We start from the raw sequence: 25,893 nt of genomic DNA, 5'->3' as shown, positions 1-25,893 counted from the left end.
GAGGTAGCTCTTAACAGTATTATCAGACATGCAATGGATAGCTCAAACTCTGCTCAATCGGCGTGGACACGATCTTCACGTTCTAGCCTATGGAATGTCGCACACAATTATAGATGTCCTAGTGACTGGCTCTTGCAGCCGGAAATATAAAGCTCTCGTAATGTTCCAACGTCCTGACATTTCTAGTATTCTATTCTTCGTTACCAGCAACCCTTGATTCAGATAGGAGGAATGTTAACACGTTAATGCAAAAGCCACAGTTCATTTTCGCGTGTTTGTGCTAGCCACAGCATAGAAATCAGATTGTTGAATGGAAGTGAAAGGCAACTAGTCGCCAGAAGTAGACTGGAGTGACTAAAACGTAGGCAATAATGATGAGAAAAGCTACAGTGGTTATTCAGCACATATACTAGAGAAAAGGTTATCATCCGCGTACACCAAAAAGAGAAAGATTATATGTGCTTGAACGTGTTTTTGTGCGAGAGATAGAGGCATGTGCTGTAATAGATCGGTGTGCACGTAATCTGATGCGTGCGGCTGCTTGTTACCATTAAAATACATGCAAAATGCTTCGGTTTTATTTATGAGCTACCAGCCATTAATCGCATTGCCTTCTCTACACCTGTCAGTAGTGTGTCAGTGGTCACAATAGGTGTAATTTTTAACGGTTGCCTAAAAAGAAACGCGAAAATCGCTTCGTTGTACAAAATAGAGGACTACAGTACCCCAGCTACCTCCAAATTCGTAAAAGCGATCTTTTAAGCCAGCAAATGCCAAGAAAATTAACACAGTCGGAGGCACACACGAACCTACACGCTTACAGCCCCTTCGATAGTCAACGCAACAGCCATAGCATTGAGCATAAGTGGCCGCACGTGCCTTGTAGGGGAGTAAGGAAGGTGCCTGACCTAGCGGAAGCAACACGCACTGACAGCGAGCCAAGAGCGTGTGGTGCGTATGGCGCGTTTTCCGGCTCAGACACATGGGGGTGCCGCAGTTGAAGTGACACTGCAGCCTCAGCGGTGTCGTAATAACAGCCAACCCACTGAAGGCGCCGCGGACAGAAAACTGAAAGCAACCGAGGAACCTGGTGGATCAGTCCTCACTCTGAACAAAGAATCATTGCCACACCGTCCCAGTCATGTGAGTACTAGGCAGTAATTTTTGTTCCCATGCTTCTTTTGTAGGGCGTCTTGCGCTCAGTCTCAATAGGAAAACTTTATTGCACTATTTTGCTTTTAGGCATTGGTTGACATAATATATCAGTGTTAGGCGTGAGAGCGGCTTCCGAAATGTCCCTTAAGAACTTCTTTTAGTAAGCCTTAGAGTAGCAACAAATAATCAAAAACGACAGCGTGAGAAAATTGAATTCACTTTGCAGCTGGATTTCAATTATTTTTTTTATCCTGCTACGCACATCCAATAGCGAGGCGAGCTCGTGACGTTCTAGAAGGCAAAATCCTTTTTCTTCTTTTTGCCATAGGTAGCCACATGAATGCGACGTATATCTTTCTATTCAGCATACTTATTCACTTAGCAAATAATACGCAGCAACACCAAGGCCTCACAACCATCCAGCTGCAAAAGACACGTTCCTTCTCTAACTACATAATCAACGTGCGCTGTAACGCGTAGAATTGCCCCACAGCAAACACTCTTACAAGTACTAGGGCGTCAATGAGCTTGACCTGGCGACTAAGTTGGTGCTCAAATTCGGCTCGTGTTGCACTCTCACTGCCTGGAAATCGCAGCAAGCCTTGAATTATAGCTCTGCCAATTTTTATACCTGACGAAAAACACAACATAAAACGTTCTACTGTGAAAACAAATATTTGTAGTATTTCTTACCGTGCGCTTATAGTAAGAACAGAAATTTTTGTAGTCACAAAATTTTCTGTGGTATTGTGCAATCCCCTATCGTAGCGATAGAAGTGCAGTACATTTTGTTGTAGTGTGGGCACAATTCTCTCGTTTTTGTCGACACAGATAATTATAATTTCTAAATATTCCATGACATCGCCAACTTTCCCATGATTGACAGGGTATACCCGGCCAGTGAGCATTCACTTAAAAGATCATTTGCGACTCGTTCGACGTCTTTCAAATTTCCTGTTTCCTTTGCGCAGCACGAGGAGCCGCTCGCAGCCAAACGAAGAGAACTATGGCGGCGACAGCTACCACTAAGCTACCTCTCCTTTGCATGCTGACTGCCATGGTCTGTTCGCTCACCGCGGCGGTCACCAACTTGCCAGAACTGAAACCCTACTTGTCGGAGCATCAAGACTCCTTTAAGGTAACCGTCTCGTATGTGATATCTCGTAATGGTTAGGCATTCACCCACCCAGAAAAACTATCCCTTCTGCTTGCATGGTATGCTGGTCTGCAAGCAGACAGCATGCTGCTTGTTTTATAGCGCCGAGAAGGCGCTGGTTTGGTGGGTGCCCGGCGGAAAAGCAGTTGGACGCAGGGAAGAGTGCAAGGGTAAATTGTTACTCCTATAATGTTACTCCTTACTCCTATATTTTTACTCCTTACAGTCATGAGAATATTCCTAGATGTCCGAAGTAAACGGTCCTGTGCAGCCCGTTACTGAGCAAAGGTACTGGTTCAAAGTAGAGCCATTTTACCCTTTTATTGTTCCTCTCAGGAAATGTAAAAAACAGCATAAAATAAAGAGAGACGGAGCCCGGACCAGCAGAGCTTTGCCAGACTTAGCACCAATTCACGATAAATGAAAAACAGCTAAATGCTTCAAAGAAAAAAAAACAATCTGAAAAGCAAATCAGAGCACTAAAAACAAAAACTCAAACAAAAAGAGGAAACAAGAAGCACATCACAGTCACAAGCAGACAAAGCCCAGCGTGTAGAAAACGACAAAAAAAAATGGGAAAACCAAAGTCACAGTATATCCCTGTGCGCACCGGAACTCCCTTGGATGTCCTTTGGCGTCCTGGATGTTCGCAGGACGTTCGTTGCGGTTTTAACGTCCATTGAAATATACTCATGGTCTCAGTAGCAATCACAGACAAAGCACAGAGGGCAGGCCACGACAAAGATCAGGGAAGTAAAAACATAATCAAAACAAAAGAAGACAAAACCAAAGTCATAACACAGTCAAGCTCATAGTCACACACTCAAAGCACAGTGTACAGTCCACGACTGAAGGCACCCATGCCCAACAAAGGAGCTCGGAGCCCTCCTCTGCGCAGAGCTTGTGGGAGAGAAATGAGAGGAAAGAAAGAAATGAAGGTGGATAATCAGTAGTGTTACTTATGAGGTGAACTATATATGAAGGAGAAGAGCACAAGCAGTAGGGTCTCTGGTTTGGTTTGGTTTATGGGGTTTAACGTCCCAAAGCGACTAAGGCTATGAGAGACGCCGTAGTGGAGGGCTCCGGAAATTTCGACCACCTGGGGTTCTTTAACGTGCACTGACATCGCACAGCACACGGGCCTCTAGAATTTCTCCTACAAAGAAATTCCAGCCGCCGCGGCCGGGATCTCTTTGAAGGAGAAATTCTAGAGGCCCGTGTACGGTCTCTCAGAAGGGTCGGTTAAGTAAATGGTGCAATGTCTGATGAGCACACAGATTTCAAAAGAGAAACTAAATAAGCAGTAATGAAACATTTCCGGGGGTAGTGACGGAGGTCTTCACATAACATTCCACAAGAACAAGTTGAAGATGGAGATAAGCCATCACCCTTTTAGCGAACCCTTTTAGCTAGTACCCTCTTAGCGCGTACAGCACCTTACTCTACGTCTAACACGTACGCGAAACCTTCACAAACAATAGTACAAGTCATTATTGCGTCACCTTCTCGCTCCGCCCCTCCCCAAAGAAAAAACACGATTTTGTTTGCCCGTGTGGCTTTCCTTTATGACGTTGCGTCTAGTATTTTACTCTGAATTTTCGAGAAAATGCTGAATGCGTGCAAGTCCATCTCCATGTCACTTAATCGTGACTGCTTATGTTCAGAAAATACGTTTACAGTGCACTCATCTTCTTTTAATTGCAAACGTTGCTCGACAATATTACTGCACAGAAACCTTAGGTTGGGTGCTTTCTGTACCATAAAAACACACTAGCCGTTATAGCCCCGCAAACTTGTTCACCATTTTCGTTTCTTTAGTAACTATAGTAAATAGGGTATAAAGCTTTCTCCTCTCCTTTGTCGTTAGCTCCCCTCTGTTTTTCTTCTTGCCATCCTCTTACTGTTCCTTTATTTTCACCGGCCGCGAAAATAATCAAGCACGACTACTACAGTCTTACAGAATGTTCATGGCAATACTTTGCGAGAAAAGAAAATTACTAATAAAAGCCTAATTACAAGTCATCGACCACTTGTATATTAACAGCACTCATTTTCAATGAGAAAAAAGTATTGTGATTTTTATTGTTTAATCGCCGCATTGTAGGTGCCATCCGCTAGACGGACATTTTAATGTTTTAATTTTCGGATTACGCCGGTTTTCTACGAATGTACATCAAGATATGCGTTCAAAGTCCATTAGAGTCTTTCTTTCACACTTGTAGGGATTAAGATTTTTCCCAAAACCACTGCAGCTTTTGAAAAACAACAACTCAGCACAGTGTATTCACATAGATGCGTTGAACACTGATGCGCTTGAGCGCACTTGGTGCTCGGTCAGTCAGAATAACTTCATTGTGGTGTAGTGAGTCTAAGACATGGGATTTAGATCGCCTACTCGCCCAGGGCTTCCTGGTTGCCCGCCTCTGCCTAGTGTAGCCAAGTGCTCCAGGTTGTGAGAGCGAAGTAAGAAAAATAAGCTAAAGTTTGAGCACCACTACGTGCGAAAAGTGCAAGCACTTGGTTGATGCAGGACTTTTCGAAGTAACCTGCTCCTTTTCCTGCGCACGCTGTACACATTAGACAGCCGCGACAGCTATTCTGTTCCGGATACGACGCACGATGCAGCCGTAGCACCACGCCGTGCGCGTACTGATTGCGAGTGCGGGCACTAGCACCACACTCATGCGCTAAACCGAACCGGGGTTGACGACCCTAATTCCACAGCAGATAGCCACTATTTTCAATTGTCCGGTAATCGCTATGGCCCAGCATTGCCTAGCAGCTTTGCCAGCCAGGAGAGAAGTTACCTGCCGGTATAGGCAGCGGCTTCTAATTTTTCAAAGGAATATTAAAGTTGTGCTTACAGATCTTAACTTCTAGCATGGGTTACACGTACTTCAGCCATAGGAAGTTTCCGAGTACCCCCATGACCTGAAGCACACGCATCAGTGAAATTAAATCTCTATTTTTTTCATGCACTGAGTTGGCACCTGTAGTTTAATACTATAAGATAATCTGCATGGTAAAAGGGGCTGTTCCCGCAGTGAAAAAGCAGTTGAACGTTATGCAGCAATTGCATATACGTTTCGTGTAGTGTCTTGATAGGTAATTAGTGCGTTCTGGTCATGATGACAAAGCAATAATTTGTTAATCGGGCATCTGAAAGAGAAAAAAAAATGGCCTGGCTTAGCTTATGGTTAAGCCTAGGATGCGAAGCATAGTTTTGCGGTCTGGCGAGCCGCCCTCTGCCTGGCCGACATCTCGCTGCTCAACTTACTCAACGAGTGCGTCGCCTTTTGCGTGACGTCAGTATCTCCTAGCGGTAGGAGCGGGAGTTAGGCCGCCGGCGGAGGCTGCGCGTCCGCAAGCGAGCGCACGAGGCCCCAGCTTTCACAGCTGTTGTGACGGCATATCACGTGGTGCGCCGATGAAGGTCAAGTGGTAGCTACGCGGCCGTGCGCGGCGCAGCAAGGAAGAGCTCGGTTGTGCGAGTAATATGCTTCGCATAAAAACAGTTTTGCCACAAGGGGGTCTGGTGCCCCAGTGAATGAAGCATCCCTTGCGTAGATGCTAAAGTGTATTGCCTGGATGTAATCAGCCCTAAAACACCAGCACACAGGGATTCCCAAATTTTTATTGCTCCTCGTTTGCTGCCGAAACCTCCGTTTCGGGTAGAACCGCTAAAAGCTGTTCTCTCTTCGTGCATAGTTTTTTCGCACGAATTCCATCAGATATGTCGGCGCTCCGGGATGCACTCTGTGAAAAGAAAGATGATAACCGAACCGCCTTTACTCAAGACAGGAGCAGACCCTGAATCCGTCCCGAAGCGAGCCGAGCATTTCTGAAAGCTGAGTTCTCGCCACTGCGTAGTCTCCAACTCTGGCTGCGGACAACCACAAAGTTGGGACCAGCGAGTGACCCACGCTGCGATGCCAATGCCCGCGCGATACTAAATGTGGCCGGATAACGTTCTTCGTAGAAACTCCCAACACACCCTGGTCGACATCGAAACCAAAGCAATTGTTTTCAACCATTTTAACTGCTCAAAATCTAAACAGCACCGCCAAAAAGTGCTTGCGTCGTACAAACTCTATGCCAGAATGTACGGCTACAAACCTTCTTTTCGCCAGCCACAGCCATTTCTGCATAAAACACAAGAGTGGGTATTTTGGTCCTATTAAGAACATGCTATGAACTTACGCATACAATCCATAAACGTAGCAATGTGTACCTCTCAAGCACAAGTGCGTGCGAGGTGGTAGCATTGTAACGACTAGAGCTTGGCTTTTCATCATTCCCAGTACTTCAGCAGTCGCTTTCAGGCAGTGCATGAAGGTCGGTGTACCACATTTTAATGTAGAGCTGCGGCATTTTTTTATTCCTTTGGCTCATTTTCTTTCTTTTCTTCCGGCCGCGGCGGCCGAATTTCTATGGAGGCGAAATTCTAGAGGCCCGTGTACTGTGTGATGTCAGTGCACGTTAAAGAACCCCAGGTGGTCGAAATTTCCGAAGCCCTTCACTACGGCGTCCCTCATAGCCTGAGTCACTTGGGGACGTTAAACCCCAATAAACCAAACCAATCTTTCTTTTCCCATGGCCTGCAATAATGTGACGAGTGGGATCCAAGGCAGCGTCGACGTGGGAGTGAACGCGACCCAGAATGCGTAGTACCTCTGGTCACAAGTATAGAGGCTGAGCTTGGGAAAAGGTCTCTGGTAGAGTAATACACGGCCACCATTGGCATTTGTTCCCCTCTTGAGACGGTGGACCTTTTTTCTTCTCTCGTTATTATTTTTTGCAGCAAATTGTGCCCTTTTCTGTCGCAGGCGCTATCGCAACCACGGTACTTTGTGTTGTTGCAACGCTCGTTCGAGCATGACCCTGGGTTCTTTTGGGACGGAGACTGTATCTACGGCCGCATGTTCGAGTTTTACCCTGAAGAAAAGTACGCCATGGGCATCGCACTGCACTGGAGCCCTTCCTCTAACACGATGTAAGTGTCCGAATCATATTTGGAAAGAAAGCAAAACATGCATCAGGTTTCTGACATAAGTGAGCGCTTAATAGACTTAGTCCGTGAAAGGCTTACTTCATGTATAAGGGTCGTGTAATAGAATCAATACAACACATTTCGAGAACAAGCGCGCGTTGATTATTTAAAGTACATTGACGACTTTGTATCGTTGAAGTCAATTGTCGCTGCCAGGATGTATGTACCGTCTTTGTCAAAAGTAACCAGGCTGCATGGTTTGCTTCTAGCTTGAATAGTGGAGCTCTGATGGCTTTCCTAAAGATCAAAAGGTGTCGGAAGGTAAGAACGCCCCCAGTCCTTACCTTTAACGACCATTTAAGCTTCAGGGAAGCTGTAAGGGCTCCACTGTACGAGCTAGAAGCAAGCCATGCAGCCTGGTTACTTTTGACAAAGGCTGTACATCATGTTGGCACTGTGTTCGTAACGCGCTTGGGGCCTGACCACCTGAAAAGGGAAGAAAATTATCCGCAGGAAAGTTTTAAAGTTAGCAAACGTCCCTACGAAAGACGGTTACTTTCGTCATCGCATTCAGAGATTACGACCGAATATGTCACACACAACGAATTGGCTGTGACGTAACGGGGTGCTTCCTACTATATTTTATATATTCAGACTGTCGGCTTATTTCTGTCTCTATGTAAACTGAAATACGCCACTATGTAGTTGCCCTTACCGGAAGGTGACTTTACGTGACCTTGCATGTGTATGCGAGCTCCAAACCATGTTTACTGCTCATTCCGCTCGTTTCAAGAAAATTACGAGAGACACTTTGCTTTTAAAGACTCCCGTTAGAAGTTTCATTGCAAATGATTTAGCGTTACTGCTGTTTAAGAATTCTAATAGAAAGTGTTCTCTTTCAGGAACATCATAGCATGGGCTAGTTGACTCTACTGCCTATATACCTTATTACTTTCCGCAGTCCTAATTAAATTTAGGCAAGCAAATATTTATTTCTCAGAATTCTTAAAAAAAGTGTTTCCGCACCATAAACATAGAACATCATGAACTTCTCTGAGATGTAAGAAAATGCGTCGATTCGGCAATCAATCTTCAAAACACAGAGCGGGAAACATATTATTTCATTCTTTTAGCCGTACTTGATGATAATCATGAAGCCCTCATATATACGCAGTACTTCTTCGGAGAAACCAAGCGTTATTTCTATACCCCCGTTTCACTGTTGCCTCTATGTATACCGTACAGTTCAGAGAAGTGGAAATCCAGCTTCTGCGATTTGTAACCCTAATTGATTCGGAATTTCGCAGCTCTTCATTACTTCACGGACATCATGGCTGATAGCGAGCAAGCCATGTCATTCCCCTGCTCTGGTAGCCAATTAAGGGCTGGCCATCTATAGATAATAGTGACACGAAGCTATCGATAAATTGGACATCGATAGTACCGATAGCCGTTTTTCTACTATCGATAGTATAAAAAAGCTATCAATAGTACTAACAATAATATCACGATAGTTCGCTAACATTTGCTATCGATAATGCTATCGATAGTTTTTCAATTGTGGACTACGTATATTACCAAAAATGTTTTGGCAGTCACTATCAGAACAGTTGAAACAAGTTCGCTAGCTTTTTTGGCGAACGAAATAAATTATTTGTCTCCGCTGTCAAAGTCCGAACTGAGGCCATCACAAATTCATACTCAAAACGAACTAGTGTTGAAAAACAAACAGCACAATGCTACGCGTGGGTACCATACCATCAAATTTAGCTGTTGTTGCCTCTAATTTAAAATTTCAAAATGCAATGAAATTCTTTGCGGAACAGTTGTGCACATCTGTAACAGCTTTCTTTCCGTCACAAGTGAACAGTTAAAAGTGTTACTTATTACATGTCTGCCTTGCGCTCTGGCGGCGAAACATAAGCATATTAACTTTCTTCCCCATCAGTCTGTTCCCCTCGTGATTCAAACTATCTGCCCAGCAGCTGAGAACACGCGTTCGCCTGGTACTGAGGTTGCTGGAACGCACAAGTACTTCATAGCCGCTTCAGAGAGTGGCCTTGTGAAACTTTGGCCAAACCTGCATAATTTTAAAGGTGGCTGTTCTTTGCTTGTGGTTGCCGCTCCAGGTACTGGCAAACCGTTAGCTCTACGTTAGAGGTTTCGGTTCAGGGCTAGAGTTATCTACATCGTCTGCAACCTGGATTTGAGCGCTCCGTACAAGCCTACCTGGCCCCACCAGCAGCTTCTACTGCTTTGTAAGCCGCAGCTAAACTCCCATGGACACGACAATCGGCACATAACCGCTGAAGAAATAATTCTTTCCGATTTCGGATCAGACGGTACGTCTACAAACGGTTGGAAGCCTTATGGACGTGCCGGTCGCTGTTTCCAGCACAGATGGGACCTTGGCAGTATATTCTGAGTACTTCATTCAGTGACTTTATTAAGGGCATGTCTGCAGCGCTCGGTTATGCGCGGACAGCGAGAACGGAGAGCCCTATCATATAGCTAACACCACATGCATGCCGCGTGCTCGCGACACGAGGGAAAACGTCGCGAAGTTTATGCTGCACTGATTACCGGTAGTACAATCAGTAGTTTTTTTTTTTTTGGCTCTATCGATAGCTCTATAGTGACTAAACTACCGATAGTACTACTGGGAGTGTTGCATCACTAGCAGGGACACAAAACAATGGAAACGTGAAATATACTGCAATATGCGGACTTATAAACCGTGAGAAGAGCGTGTTTTTTGTACACTCACCGTCAAAAGTAAATGGAAGGTGACTTTGTGAAAACAATTTAATTTCTTTAAATCTAAAGCATAATGGTGCATGTTTTTGATACAGAGTGCAACCCGCACAATCACGATTAGGCTGCACATATGTATTGAAGGATGCATGAATTAGGGGGAGGAGGGTGGGGGGGGGGGGGCAATGATTAAATTTTTTCGTTAATATTGCCTTCCATTTACTTCTGATGGCACCTGTACATTTTTGCAATAATAGGCGGCTTGCGAAAGAGCTGAATATGCACAGCTCACAATGTGACATTATTAATACGGAGACTTTCGGCTGCATTCTGACTGTTGTTTATGCCTGTGTCCTACGATAACGATGATGTTTTATTGCAGAGTCAACAGAACACTGTACACAACCGTGGAAGCCACGGAAGGTTACTCGTTGGGCAACGCTTACACCTCATCCCCGATTAGCAGTAAGTCTGGCAAATAAAATCGGGCAAGAGGCGGAGCATGCATTAATTCCTTTGCACGTAGCACAGATGGTCGCTTTCTGCCGAGAGGTTTTTCTCATGCATTGCACTCAGCGCTCCTTCAGTTACCGTACTCACTGCTGTTTCTCGATCAGCTCTCGTTTACAACCATTCTAGTTACTCATTCACTGTAGAGGCGGCGCTTTGGCCTCACCGGGTATCAGAGGCAAAAAGGAAGTTACAGTCGATGCATCAGGGGAGAATTAATGGGCAACTCTTAGGTGGAGCAGTATTAATTGCGAAATGCATTTCTTGCACATTTTTTTTTTGCGATAAAAGCGGGGCTTAGGGGGTTTCCTAACGAAACTTCTTTAATCACGGTTGCCCTTTACCCTCCTCCTGTTCACTTAAATCCGACTATTTATGCATAAACCCATCAGTTATTCCGTGGAGGCGATTGGTGATGGCGGCGCTGCCACGCTGCGGTCCGGGCCGCTAACGGGAGAGACGTAGCGACGAATCGAATGGTGCTTTTAAAGGAAAAGTATTTAGGGTCGCCTAACAGTCCCTCCATCCCCCTCTTTTCTTTCTGTCGCTCCCCTATATCTTTCCCCCTCCCTCTCCTCTACCTGTCGCTTTCATTCCCGCTGGCTGCAGCTCAGGTGCTTCTAGTTAGGATGGCAGATGCCTTGGCCAGCAAAAATCTTTTCTTTTTAGAGCGCAGCTCTTTGGCGTCCGTTCCTGGGTTTCGCGTCGTCGTCGGCGTCGGCCTCGTAACCAGCTCCGCCCCCAATGTCACGCTTTTCAATTGGTCGAAATGCTCGTGACGTCACAGTGCGCGAATTTCAAATGGGGCCAATTGTACTTTGGCTAGTAACCATGCAACCTATCAAAGGGATCGTATAGTGATGCTGCAACTAAGTTGGACTGAGTTCAGTTAATTGCTTAATTAATCAATTAGCCTAATTAATATAGAAGAGAATGAAGAGGTCACAAGAAATGAAAAGAAAGACGCGCGCCGCAGCGACAACAGCGTCCGCGGAAGGAGACGCTGCTGAAAAAAAAACAGATAAGTACGAAGCCGCGTTCCCTCCACCACCACCACGCACTTCCCCACTCAGTAAGACGTTGCTCGTTTCATATACGTTGTGTCGAACATCCTAGACAGTTCCAACAATTGACAGGTTAATGACAGAACACGATGGATCGAAATACAATAATATAAATATGAAATAGCCTAATTAACCTTTCTAGTTAGACCGCATAAATCAATAAAACCGAGAACGAAATTGGTCGAGTTGGGGAATCGAACCAGGTCTCCGGAGTGCGATACGAGCACGCTAGCCACTCCGTAATGCCAGCTGAATGGTTTGGAATGAACAAAGGCGCGTCTAGCTAATACGGCGTCTTCGTTCACTCCCATCTTCCCCCTTTCCCTTACGGCGAGGTGCAGGTGTCCACCCAGATATGCGAGAGAGATACATTTCCTTTCCTCAAAAAATAAATTTACCGTCCAGCAAGGCGTACAGCCGAATTGGCGATGGCGTTCTGTGGACTCCCTGGCAGCGTTGCAAGACGCTGTCGCGTTCCACTCTAACAGGCGAAGCTTAACATGTTAACCACACATCAGTAACACACGCAGACAGCCAATGGACGCGTCATTCGCTGGCAGCACTTGATTCATCATTCACAACCACATTCTTAACGTACGCTCCCTTGCCGCACATGCCAAGGACGTACACCACGATCACATTCTGCGCCATTCCTCTGTACTTTGCTTTGCTGAAACCTGGATGGATCCCGAAGAGCCTCTCGAAATCATAGATTTCCTATACTGCTGTGGTGCTCGCAGAGACCACAACAGAGCGGCGGGAGTCGCTATCTACTTGCGCACAGGTCTCTCTGCAATACCAGTCGAAATGTTTGGCACGTCACATGAAGTTGGCGAACTGTGCGCCGCAAAGTTGCCCAACGGCTTGCTGGTAGTAGCTGCCTACTTCGCCCCTACCGCACTCACGAAAGACGTCGTGCACTTCCTGCAACTCGCATTAACCGTCCATCGATCCACACCGATGTTAGTAGTGGGGGACTTTAATGTTGACATAAAGACAAACAGCAATTTCCTAACACTTATGCGGGAGAACATCCCGTTCCTCTCGCTCGTAACGCGTCCCACGGCTGTGACAACCTCGCGAGGCACTTGTATAGATCTCGTCTTTGAGAATCAAGCATTGGTGTACGAAGTCGAACATATATGAGTCTATCTCTCCAACCACAAAGCTTCCTTCATGACTGTCAAGAACTGTTAGTGGAGTCTTTGTTAAAGGAATACGTGTGAAAAATTAAAAAAAAAATTCTGTGATAGCGCATACATGTGTTGCTCGATTTCTTTGCCTCAATCTATCGAAAAGGTGAAACAGCTTATTTGCTGCGCTCAAATTTCGCATTAGGAAGTAACGTAATCGTCGGTAATTTTTTTGTATTTTATTTTGAAATAAAGCACTAAGCATAGCTGCGAGAGTGCGACGCCACTCGACGAGGATGTGGGCAGTTGGTGTTGTCGAAACGCGGCTTTAAGCGCAACAGCTTACAACAGGATGGCTGTCGTCTTTTGGGGCGTTAGTATCCATTTCTTCAGTTTCTCTACCTCGATAGCACAAGCGCAGATACCGAGGGCAGGGTATGATGAAACTGACGGCATAATCAGGGGACGGCGCACTTCCAAATGATTGCAGCTTCGTGTCAGGTTCGCCGAAAATGTGTGTCCCCAGGGAAGAGCTCAGGATGGCCAAAGCTCTCACATGAAAAAAAAAACGTAAAAATAAGCACGCATGCAAAAGACAACCTACATTAAAGCTCTACGAAACAAGGTGAAACTGCTGTAGCAGCTCTTTAAGATGCTACTTCAAGGTTTGCTGCAATGAGTGAATGCAGAGAAATGCTAACCCGCATGTGAATTGGAAGGTTACAAATGTAGATCTCTTTAGATTCTGTAAAAACGGCCTGTAACCTTTCTATACACTTCTTAATGGACTCTACTGCCTTCTTATAAACATTTTCTTTTGTCTATTCATAGCCTATAGGTGGTCTATAGACAAAGTCAGTGTATGGCAATAAATGCATAGTGTGTCTGTAGACTGTCCAGAGGATTTGTATTGCCTATAAACTAGACTATAGGTTTTATCATTAAAAATTTTATACATATAATATACAAAACTCTCATTTACATTACTTAGACTGTCTAAAAAAATTTTTGTGAAGGAGGGGCGATGATCGAAAGCCTTTCTGCAGTGTTGGATGCCAATGAGTAATTACGCCCGTGTTACCCTTTCTGCAGTAGAGAGAGAGAGAGAAAAAAATTTATTTGCTCGAGCTAAATACGACGTCTGCTTAGACGCCGTCGATGGGAGTGGTTCCCTCTTCACGGGACCCATATGTATCCCTAGCCGCCTGGCCCCTGGAGATCAGGACGAGCTGGTCTTCCACGGCGGGGCTGGTTAGCAATGTCTCCCATCGCTCGGTAAGGGAGGATGAGGGATGGGGTGGGGTAGTGGGGCAGGTACGAGATGGGGGGATTTCCTTGATGAAGTTGCATACTCCAATGACACGTTGGAGCGTGCCTAACTCAGTCTTGCAGAAATCACATTCCTTCTGGTACCTTTCCGAGTACATCTTGTGTTGAAGGTAAGGGTGCGGGAAGGATCCTGCCTGTATCTGCCCGTAGATCGCTTGCTGTTCTCTGGTAAGCGATTTGTGAGGACCGGGTTAACGTCGCCTCTCCGTCTTGTAATAGTTCGTAATTTCCTTATAACTAATAATGGACTGTGGCTCACCTTCCTCTGCCCGGTGTTCCATCTCTCGGGCGAACTGGTGGGCAAGCTCGTTGCCCTCCAGCCCAGAGTGAGCCGGTGTCCATATCAACTCAACTTTCCTTTCAGGAAAGTCGCGTTTACTTTTGAGAATTCCTAGTGCCGCAAGAGACACCCACCCCTTTCTGTAACTGTTATACGCCTTTTGCGAGTCGGTGACAATTCTTCCCACTTTGGGCTGCGCGAGTGCAAGCGCTATCGCGGCCTCTTCTGCCACCTCTGGAAAAGACGTCTCAATAGAGGCGCAGGTTACGAGCATATCCCGTGTCGTAACTGCCAGCGTGGCTTTCGATGAAAACATGGGTAACGAAGCGTCTGTGAAGAGAGTGACACCTTCTGCAGTACACGCACCCTAATTTGAGACTGAGCTGTGGCTAAAATTAATTTTACTATTACAGACAGCAGCGGCTGGAAGTGAGAATGTTTTATGAATTGATAATCGCGTTTTATTGCAGCCAAGATCCTGTCACTGCAGTATATCTTCCTCGCATCTGAGTACGAGAACTGCGACATAGTACGAGTTCCGCATCGTGACAACGGTAAGAACACAACCGCTTAATCAGTCCTATTGCTCTAAACGGCCATCATTAATGACGCTCATTTAGAGCCCCGCAGTTAATGCTTTTTTTTTTCAATTTGGCATTCTGTGATGGCGTGTAGAAACCATGTTCTGGTAGAACCATTAGTTCCAGCTTAAGTTTCGTTCCCACGAAAAGATTATGACTGACACATACGCGAGGATTGTACGTTATACGAGTTGGCAACGTGACAACATAACTGGTGGAAATGGCGGAAGAAAGCCAAAAGAGTGCTGTTCTATGCTGAGTGCTCAGGTGGTGTGCGTTCTTTTTTGTTGCGAAAGCAACACTACGCGAGTCGCCGAGCCATTTCGCGGAACCGAGGAAAGGCCATACTGCGCATGCGCGAGGAGCAGTGACGTCACACGGCGCACAGCTGGTGCGCCGCCGCCGTCGCTGCGCGGGTGACTCAGAGGTGCCGCCGCCGCGCTCGCCAGTTGAGCATGCGCAGTAGCGGCACATAGCTAGCGTGCCGGGGCCGCCGCCGCTGCCGAGCGCTCTCCATCGCTTCTCTCTCTCTCCTCGTTCCTTTCGCAATCCTCCAGGTTTCACCAGAGCTACACCACTGCCAATGCAATTTTCCTATGCTCTTTCTACTTTGCGCTGTTTTCGTCACTGTTGTTGCTAGGGGTTATTTTAATGAGATTACTTCAGGTTTGAGCATTTGCAAGTGCCGCAGAACGCAGTAGCGAGGAGTCATGACTAGATTGCGGACGCGTGCTGCTATTGCCGATTTTCACGACCCATAGGGGTGCCTCAGTTCATCCAATATGACGGCGATATGGAGGACAGCTTCTGCGCGCAGCCTGGGGTCACACCCACATATTTTAAAATTACGCAATAAACTCGTGGTTTTTGTGGTGACGACTTCGTGTGAGTCAATCTTTCATTGCTCGACAGTGTAACAGGACTGAACGGGAAACGACAAACAAATCGTGGTGTGGCGCGTGGATGCGGAGCGATGGTCGCACACTTTATAGATAATTTAAAATAATATCATCGACGTTGGAAATTTATACAAAGGCTGAACGGCAGAACTAGAAGACAATTCTTCGCATTTATCACTGCACGTATGCAAGGCAGTGAGCGACTGGCATAAGCCTTAAATGCGCAGAAGAAAACAAGCTACGAATGTTCTCACTGTGACATGAGTTTAAACTGCTAAAGGTGGCCCCTGTTTGCGTTTCATCTTGCTCATAAGTTTAAGTGACCACGTGCTACTTTGGACAGGAACAGAGATTTTGATCGTATTTGCAAGTGGAAAGGGAGAACAATATGAGGTCGCCTTCCACGAGCATCATATTCTTGGTGCAACCGCATCATGCATTCTCTGTTTTATCCTAAGCAGTGAATGGAAGGTACGTAATGAATGCAAGGCCAATAGATACTCTTCTCGCCCGATTCTATTCGGATTTTACCATCCGCCCGCCAGAGTGTATGCTTCTAGTCACAGCGCACGGGGCAAAATTACGGAGGGAACAAGACTGCTTATGTGCTTCGAATGCGAAATCATTGTAGCTTTGTTACGAGGTTCATTAAAGGCTCCTTCCTTTCTAATGACGCACCTCCTCATTAACATACAGTTGTAAGGAAACGGTTCCACTGTGTTCACCTTTATTCGCCAAGAAGTAACGCGGTTCTCTTTCATACGCAGTGTCCATCTCTTCGTCTCCCAAAAAGGGGTGTCCATTATCGCCACTTCTGTTTGCACTCGACTTAGAGCCTCTATGTATGAGCATTCTGCAGAGTAGTGACATTCGAGGTTTCCGTATCCTAGATAGTGAGCTCAAAAAGCTAACTTATGCAGATGACCTGACTTTTTCCTGCGCAGACAAGGATGACAATGGGTTTTCTGAACAACGGGGCCTTTAACGGTTTCTTGTTGATAACTGTGACTGTGACTTCAAATGCTGACAGAAATTAAAACCAACCTCTACCACTGTTGCTACTTCAGACGCAGTTTCGCATTTTGTTTTTACTAATTGCAGGTTGCGAAATGTGGGTCCTTCTTGACGAGATTGAGAAAGTCAACAGCCTGTGCTTTTTCATCTACGACCTGCTCTGCGGAGCCCAGAAGTTCATCACCTACGATCAAGAAAAGTGTCTGAACAAAACAATCATTTATTAATAAAAAGACCGAGTAGTGCCCACGGGCACCGGACTGTTACTCTTAAAATCTGTGTATCTTAACCCTGAATGCACTGCGAACCGGCATATATGCAAATGCCGCACGCATCCGCTGACATTGCTTACCTCTCTAACCACGCAGGCAGATCGAGCCGGGGACAAAAGTCTCTGGACCACGTATGCGGTAAACGAAGCCGATAGCTCTATTAGCCGCCGGCTGGTAGCTGAAAGAACAAGATTTTGTCTTTCGCCTCCAAAAGTGTGGTCTCCAGCAGGAGGCTAATAATAAATATATCGACTTCGTTTACGGAGCACGTGGTCCAGATACTTTTGTCCTCGACCGTGCGTATTGTGCCCTTAAAGACACGTGACTTCGATTTGGTCTCGGGGCAGGACAGTGTCTATGTTCATTCTCGACGTACTGACTGCTTTTAAATCATTTTTACATGTTCCAGCCCCACTCGGCCTATACTTTGGAAGACGGCTCTAAATTTGTTTTGCACACCTTGAGCTGCTTAAAGTAGGCGAAAATGTCCGACTAATTCGTTTTTTCTACGCTGGCTCTGTGGAAATGTGGACGGCTCAGACGCGTTTTCATGGAGCCATTGCACCTAATCTAGCCGCCACCACCTGGCTGGCTTGCCAGTAGGAGATTCACCCTCATATGCAGCAGAAACGGGATATACCGCTTAAACAACCAGCGTGGATCACTAATTTTGAGCCGTGGTTTGGTGGTTCCTACACGGCGGGGAGGTTGCTCGTTCAGGTGTCATATTTTCTCGCTGTGCATGCTGGTTACATAATAAGCTTGCCAACCGTGAGTGCAAATATAGTGCAGCACGTACAGCCTTTGTCAAAAGTTTAGAGCCCAGGGGGTTTGCTTCAAAGCACTATTGCGGCGCTCCTGTAGCACTCATGGAAGTCTTACGTATCGGAGGAAGGAGGACGAAAAATCTTTTCTTCAGGAGATTTGGGCCGCTGAGCGCGCATTACGAGCCAAGCAGTGTAGCCCAGAAGCAAAGCCCCGTGGCTCTAAACTTCTGACAAAGGCTGTACCTTCCCACTGCTGTGCTGCCACGCTCAATAGTTTCCTGCATCTGCAAAAGCTGACCTGTGTACATTGGCGCGCAAAGTTCTCCAGAAAGAGTAAGCGACTAACTGAAAGACAAGTCTCTTATGAGCCGGTCGCTTGAAACCACGCCTATGAAGAATGAGGCCGGTTTTAACATAGTTTGCAGCAGCTAAATAACGCGTTCATGGGAATACATGGCGCCTAAGCGTTTAGATCGCTTTTCTGCGTCCCGGCGACTTTTACTACCTATAATACATGAAGAAGTGGGCACGTCAGTGCTCGGTTTCGCTACTGCTGACGTCCATCATGTCGGCAGCAAAGCTGTGGGAGTGAGGCTGAAAGCGAGCGATGAAAGGCGGTCTAGAGGAACGCGAGCAGGGCGAAGGTGCATAGCGAGTTTTGGAACAGCGATGCCGCCAGGAGCCATGCCACCTCGGAGCGCCTTCCAGCACATGGCATCCTGTTCTTGAGCAAATGCGATCAAACCCGGTCTTCTCAAAAGAGGCGTGAGTGAGGCGGCCTGACTGGCGCCAAAAAGCCGGCGAGCGAGACAGTGCAATGATCAAAGCGTTGACCCTGCTGACAGAGAACGTACTGCTGAGTTTTGTTGCAATGCCGAGGCCAGTAAAAACGTTGCCGCGCTCAGTGGAAAGTACGAGAAAAGCGTTGGTGACAGGAAGCAACATCGTCGTAAATGCCATGGAGGACAACATCACAAAGACTGCCAGAGACGACCAAAAGCAGACGTGTACCCTCAACGCAATAGTTTTTCTTAAACAGCACGCCCTCCGATATGATGAACCGTGTTACAGGTGCAGACGTGCGGGCTTGATCGAACAATGGTTGGAGACTAAGCTCGTTGCCTTGCTCGTGCTTAAAAGTCGCAAGGCTGGGAAACTCGGCGGAGAGGGGAGAAATATAGTATATGAATCCGCCTCGAAACTCACCGTGTCTGGCAGAATGAAACGGGACAAACAGTCGGCATCAGCATGGTGGTGACCACTGTTATATGGCATAGTAAAGTCATATTCTTGAAGGCGTAAAGCCCGAAGAGCAAGTCCACCTGAAGGATCGCGGAGGCCAACACAAAAAAGTTGTGGTCCTTAACGATCTTGAAGTGATGTCTATGTAGATATGGTCGAAAGTTTTGCGCAACAAAGACGACAGCGAAACACTCGATTTCCGTCACGGTGCTTTCCGTTTTAATCAAAGTACAGCTTGCGTATGCGGCCGTGTGCTTGGGCGCCGTTGTGGACTTGGACAAGCACCGCACTGACACCCACACCTGGCACCAGTGTGGACTTCAGTCGGCGCCGCTGAGTAAAAGGGGCGCAAAACAAGTGCAGAAGTGAGTAAAAACTTCAGCTGCTGGAAGGCGGACTCACATGGAGACGACCATATAAACAGGACGTCCTTATAAATGAGAGAAGTCAGGGGGTGAGCGAGATAGGCGAGGCCTTGAATGACGCGGCGGAAATAGGAGCAGAGGCCCGAAAAGCTTCTAAGGTGTTTCAAAGAGCGTGGTTGGGGGAACTCCCGTACGGCAGCTATCTCTGCGGGTCGGGCCGGATACCGTCCTTATCCACAAGAAATCCGAGGACAAGGGTTTGCAGTTCGCCAAAACGGCATTTCTTAGAATTCAACACCATTTTAGCTTGCATGATGGAGTGGTCTTGAACAAACACTGTCTTCTCCCTGTCGGATGAATGCATGTGGACTTGCCAGTACCCAGTGCGCAGGTCAACCGACGAGAAGCACGACGCAGATTCAAGACACTACACGGCATCTTCTATACGGTGGAGCGGGTAGACGTCCTTCTTCGTGACAGAATTTAACCGACGGTAGTCTACGCAGAAGCGCATCTTTCGCACCAGTATAAAAGGGGGCAGCCCCCGGACTAGGCGACTCCCGGATTGCACCTTTCATCTTGCACTTGCTCACTGATCACCTTCCGTTATGCCTCGGCACGAGATAACACTTCTGTCTGATGAATTGAGCGGTACCGGTGTCAATCCGGTTCTGCATGCTAGAAACTGACAGCGAAGAGGTAGTGGCTGGCTAAACGAAATCAAACACTGACGCATACGACGAAAGCGACTTATTAATCATGCGCTTGATACTGACGGAGAAGTCTACCTTTATTGGAATGCTCGCACTAAGACACGTATCACATAGTTAGAGTGTCGTATCCACCACACACAGCGAGTTTAAGCCCCGACGGGATCAAAACATTCGCTGTCCACACTTGTGCGCGACCGTCAACTACGGTAATAATGGCCCGTGACACGAGAACATTGTTTTGCGGCATTGTGCCCATCTGTCTCAACAAGCAAATGGCGGGTGCCCGTGCGAGTGTCGGAAGAGTGAACCCGAACAAACATTGCTGCCTTGGCTGGTAAGAGGACATCTTGCGTGAGTCTAAATGCACCGTCACTGCGGTCGGGTGAGTTATCCACAAAAGTTATCCACAAAAGAAATTTGTCCAGCCCCGCAGACCAGTGTGGCCTCGCATTCACGTAAAAGAGTCAATATCTAACATGAAATCGTGCGGTACACGGAGTAATACGACGAATTTTGCGCGAAATTTATCTCCAGCGATGGAAATTGACAGGAAGCAGATACCAACAGTGCACAAAGTCTGAACCGCAACACCACGGAAAGAGGTATTCTCGTCCCGAGCAAACATCGCTTTGTGTCCAAGGCGCTTTTTGAAAGAAAGATTTATCACCGGTACAGCGGCACCGGTTTACACTAAAAAAGGTATTTAAGCCACCAGCACACACAGACACTTTGTTCTTCAACGTGACGACAGGCAGTTCAGTTGGGAAAGACGACTGTTTCGTGACCTCACCTCTATCGGCCGCAGCAACTAGTTTTCCGGCGGCGATGATGAAGAGTGACGACGGGCAACGGCGAACGGCAGCATCGCAGTTGGCGATGGTGTGAGTAGGTATGAGGCTGCGGTCGGAAACGGGAGTCAATTTGGAGGGCGTTTTGTTTGTCTTGACTTGTCTTGGAGGCCTGGGGATCACGGAAAGCCAGTTACCGGGTCTGGTCGATGATCGTGCAAAGGAGTGTGGTGGTTTTTCACGACGCGGACAGTAACGAGAAATGTGCCCACGACGACCACAACGGTAGCAAATGGGAGCCTCACGGAGAGCGGAGGGAACAGGGAAGTCGCTGGGAGGGTGGTAGTAGATGCAAGGCGCAGAACAGCTCTCTTCATCGGGGTGGCGTGCGAACCAGCGTGCTGGAGGGTCAGGGACGCGGTCCTGGCCGGTACGAGTGCGGGGACCAGGGTAGGTCTGTCTAGCCCACGAGACTTGTGGTTCAGGGGGCGGAGCCTGGATCGAGCATTCGTGGTAGAATGGATCGTCGGTGCGGCGATGAAATTGCTGGGTCACCTCTTCGTGGACGATGCGTCGGACAAAGGAAGCAAGGTCGTCACTACCAGCAGAGTCCACGCTGGCGACGATGGGCACGTTGGAAAGACGGCCAGAATTGGGGGAAATGCGGCGGTTATTTAGTGCCTCAAACGTCCGCAATGGCGATGAGGTCAGACTAAGTGGCGAGGTTGTCCTTAGTGATCAGGAAATGGTAGACGCCTTCAGCGATACCCTTCAGAAAGTGGCCGACCTTGTCCTCTTCAGTCATGGTGCAGTTCACAGTGCTGCAAAGCATTACAACTTCCTCTTTATACTTTCACATCAGGCAAGTCTCATTAGGTCGCTCGGCACGCACGTTGGGCAAGTATTTGCATGGCTATTTTTTTTTTCAAACAACGTGTCCCCGAAGCACTCCTTGAGTTCGTCAACAAGACTGACCTAAGTAGCAAGCGCGTCCTCGTGGTTCTCCAGCTGAACTGGCTTGTCCCAGCGGTCATATTTGCTCACTCGCTGGTAATATTTTAGCCACTCCTCTGCGTCCTCGTCCGCCGCTCGAGTGCAATGCAGAGTCAAGACGGTCACAAAGAGCACTCCAACGAGAGTGCTCGAGTGAGGCGCAGTGGGCGACGATCTCGGCCCGCAGAGCAGTGATCCGGGAAGAAAGTTGGGCATTGTGGGGTTGGCAGCGGAAGGAGCGTTGAAGACGTTTACGGCGACGCCATAAACGGAGTAGGTGAGGATCTGGTTAAAAGAGTAGAAAACTGAGCTAGTTGGTTCATCTTCTTGGTGGGAACAGCCGAAATAACAAAACGCAGACACAGAAAGGAACACATAGAACGTAGACGAAGCTGACTGTCAACTAAAATTTTATTGGAAAACCCGCGCTTTTTGTTTCCTTGTCAAAAAGATCTTGCTTTTATCTCCCGTGGGGTTCGTTCAAGAAGGAAATTTCTTTTCTTGATAGAGAGATTGATGGTGTACTAACGCACCGCTGTCCTGTTTCCCGTATCGCCAATGCCTCAAGGATCTCACGTGTCACTTGGTCTGCATACCTTTTCATGACTTGAACTTCATGCAACTTGGGCTCACACTTGCGCACTTTTCTGCCTTTTTTGTTTTCTTTACAATCTCTGCAATGCAGGGCTAGATTGCTGCTTGGGGCAACTGATAGCGATGATGCATGTTCCCTTATCCTATCATTAAGGCACCTTCCCGTCTTCCCTATATATTGTTTGCCACAAGCCAGAGGGATATTATAAACCACACCTTTAACACACTCGCTGAATCTTGTTCGGTGTGCGACCTGGCATTGCTGCTTCTTTTGCCTGTTGACTCGAGCACACATGCTCATTGCCTTGTTCGGTGCAGAGCAAACAACCCGGACCCCGTGCCTCTTGCCAATCTTCATGAGGTTGTGGGTCAATCCATGAACATAAGGAACCACTGCTAATTTCTCCCTTTCATTGCCTTCTTCCGGTCCACCTTTCCTTCCTTGCACTCCTTTTACTTTCCGCAGCAAGCTTTCAGCTATGCTGCTGAGCATCGGAACGGGGTAGTCCGCATTTTTTAGCCTATCAATCTGCCGCCGAAAACTTGTCTCCATCTGATGCTCACACGATTTCTTCAGAGCTGACAAGAGAGCAGCACTCGATATTGCCCTTTTCACGGTCTTTGAATGGCTTGATGAAAAAGGGAGAAACTGTTTCTTCGCCCTAGGCTCGTACCTCCAACATAAGTGTCCGGGTTGGAATTCAAGGCGTAAGTCGAGGAATTGCAGCGAATCCTTGGTTGGAAGCTCGTGGGTGAATTTCAACTCTGGGCAGGTTTTGCGAAAGGTCTCCAGTACGCTATCCTTGAGTCGCTCAAAGTCTGTTGAATTATCTAGCTGTTCTGCACAAAACCAAGAAATCATCCACATATCCACACCAAGATGAGGATCTGGGTCTGGGACTGGGTGACAAGAGCGAACACGACGGCTTCTGGACGTGAGCGCTGCAGTGATGCGCGACGTCCAGTCGTCGTAGGATTGAAAGGAGTCAGAGGCGAGATTAGCGCGGAAGGCGTGCAAGTCAGTATGAGTGACCGGATGACATCGAGGGATGTGGGAAAGAGAGGTGGAAATGTGGGCAAGATAGCGGTCACTGAGAAGAGTTTCGGCTGTCACTTGCCAGTGAAATGAAAGTGAACCCCGAGAGAAAGTGAGATCGGGTGTCGTGGGGCGCTGTGAGGATGTGCCCGCTCGAGTAGGGGAGCCAGGAGTATTGAGAAGGGTGAGGTGGCGTTCCTGGGCCAGACAGTGGAGGAGGCGGCCGGGTTTGAGGGTAGCCCCAGAGTGTGTGAGGGGCATTAAAGTCACCACCAAAGAGGAGATGGGAGTTAGAAGGAAGAGAGTGAAGGAACTTGCCCAGGGTGGAAAATAAAGAGGAGGTAACAGGGGGGTTGTAGAAAGACAAAAGGGCGAGTGAGACGCGGGAAGAAGGGTGGTAATAGACCACACCAACTAAATATTTAAGAAGGACGGAGGGGATATCAAGTGGCTCCACGAGCACGTCGCTACGTACATAAATAGACGCAAGTGGTGTGGCCGTAGTGGCATGGTAGGCGCGGTAGCCTGGGACAATGCGGGCCGTCCGGGTCTCCTGGAGAAGGAGAAAATGGGGCAGGGAGGGGCGGGCGAGTAGATACTGGTGGAGGGGGGTCTTATTATGGCACAGATTTCGGCAGTTCCACTGCACAATCTCGAGGTCCCCGCCAAAAGCCATTATGATAGTGTAGAGGTAGAACTTCGTGAGGGTACGCGTTCCTTCTTTTTGGCCGGGGGCAGTGACTCATGTAGGGATTGGAGCGTAGAAGTGAAGAATTCTAATTGTTTGGATTGTGCTTGGAGGGAGGTAAGAATCTGCAGAACCGATGTCTCTAGCTGAACCAAGCGAGTGTGGTGTGCCTGTGTGGTGGTTTCGAGAAGATCAGCCAAAGGGGCGACCTGGGCGGTGGAGGAGGGAGTGGTGAGTGTGGCAAGGTGCTCATTTAGCTTGGTAAGCTGGGAGGTAAGAGAGGAGGTGGTTGTCTGGAGTGTTTGGGTCAAGGCGTGGATCTGTTGTTGTAGGTCGTGGGAAATGCGCTGTTGCTCTCGCTGCTGGCGTTCCAGCATAGCGAGCCGGAGATCGAAGGAGCGGCTCTCGTCAGTCAGGGATGGAGAGGGTGGTGCAGTGGAAGAGACGCTGGAAAGGGACGCTGGAACCGAGGAGCCTTTAACTTTGGCGGCGTAGGAGCCTGGTGGTGACGTGACCGGAGCTGACGGAGGTTCATGATTAGAGGAGGAGGAGGGGGTGGGTTGCGTGGCCCGGCGCAAAGCTAGGCGTCGTAGGTACGCAGCTTTGGCACACTCGCGTTGTTTACCGAGGAGAAAGGGGCAAGTGGGGTCGAGGGAGGGGTGGGTGTTTACCTGGCAATGAACGCACCAGGGCTGGGCACATACATGAGCGGAAGGGTCGGCGGGTAGAGGAGCAGCACAGCGACGGCACTTTGCCGGAACGCTGTGCTGTGGACACTGGTGGGCGCGGTGTCCAAGAGCAAGACAACGGGTGCAGGTGGGAGGCTTAGGCTTATGGGGACGGCACCGGAAGGCAACGCGTTTGAAATACACAAAGTGGGGGATTACGGTTCCAGCGAAAGTTATCAGCACCGATTGAGTGGTGCCCATCATACGAGCAGCAAGAATATCGGTTTTGAATGATTCGATATCATGCATGAGGTCATCAGGGGTGAAGTGGCCACCGACGTATATTTTGGTATGCCGTTGCTTGTTTCAGTGCCCACCCCTATCTGGGTACGTGTTAGGACCGATAGTATGAATGAATAAATAAATAGAGTACTTAAGCTCCACCCATCAGTGGCCGAATCTACTGCTGCGAGCTAGCACTTTTCCTTCACGGGAATCCAAGCGTAAGAAAACAAAATAATGAGACAGTCTAGCGCACACGATAACAAAGCGGTAGCCGTAATAGCGCAATGCATAAAAACTCAAAGAATGGTTTGTAACGCCAATGTTTGATTGCTATCTGTGGAGTGAAGTCGAAGAATTTTTTTTTAATTTTTTTTGAAAGGGCATAGAGCAACAGCTTGCTCATAGAGCTTATCATTGCGCTCAGTCATTAGGGCGCTCGACTATATACTGAGCCAAAGGAACCCCAGCCGGGAACTACGGACTCCGCAAGCAAAGCTTTCCCCGCCACAGCATGAGCACACTATCATTCAGATGTCATTTGCCACCACTACGACAATACAGCCTTCATTACAGTTCGGTTAACTAGCGCCTCCCAGCGGCAAAGAGGAGGCACGTCA

General features: G+C 47.7%; 1 protein-coding gene across 1 annotated transcript; it reads left to right on the top strand.

Moving 5' to 3' along the window:
- Window positions 1-2,161: 2,161 nt before the first annotated feature.
- LOC149344288 (uncharacterized) lies at window positions 2,162-17,092 on the top strand. The gene is made up of 5 exons (XM_089542587.1): window positions 2,162-2,293; window positions 7,138-7,304; window positions 10,438-10,520; window positions 14,842-14,925; window positions 16,953-17,092. Exons 1-5 carry the CDS (start codon window positions 2,162-2,164, stop codon window positions 17,090-17,092), a joined length of 606 nt encoding a protein of 201 aa, XP_089398713.1.
- The last annotated feature ends 8,801 nt before the right edge of the window (window positions 17,093-25,893 follow it).

Source organism: Amblyomma mixtum, chromosome 5 (genome assembly GCF_055824585.1).
Source record: "Amblyomma mixtum isolate Tamu chromosome 5, ASM5582458v1, whole genome shotgun sequence".
Classification (NCBI taxonomy): Eukaryota; Metazoa; Arthropoda; class Arachnida; order Ixodida; family Ixodidae; genus Amblyomma; species Amblyomma mixtum.
Note: the sequence above shows the minus strand (reverse complement) of the source record. Positions and strands in the feature narration are given on the sequence as shown.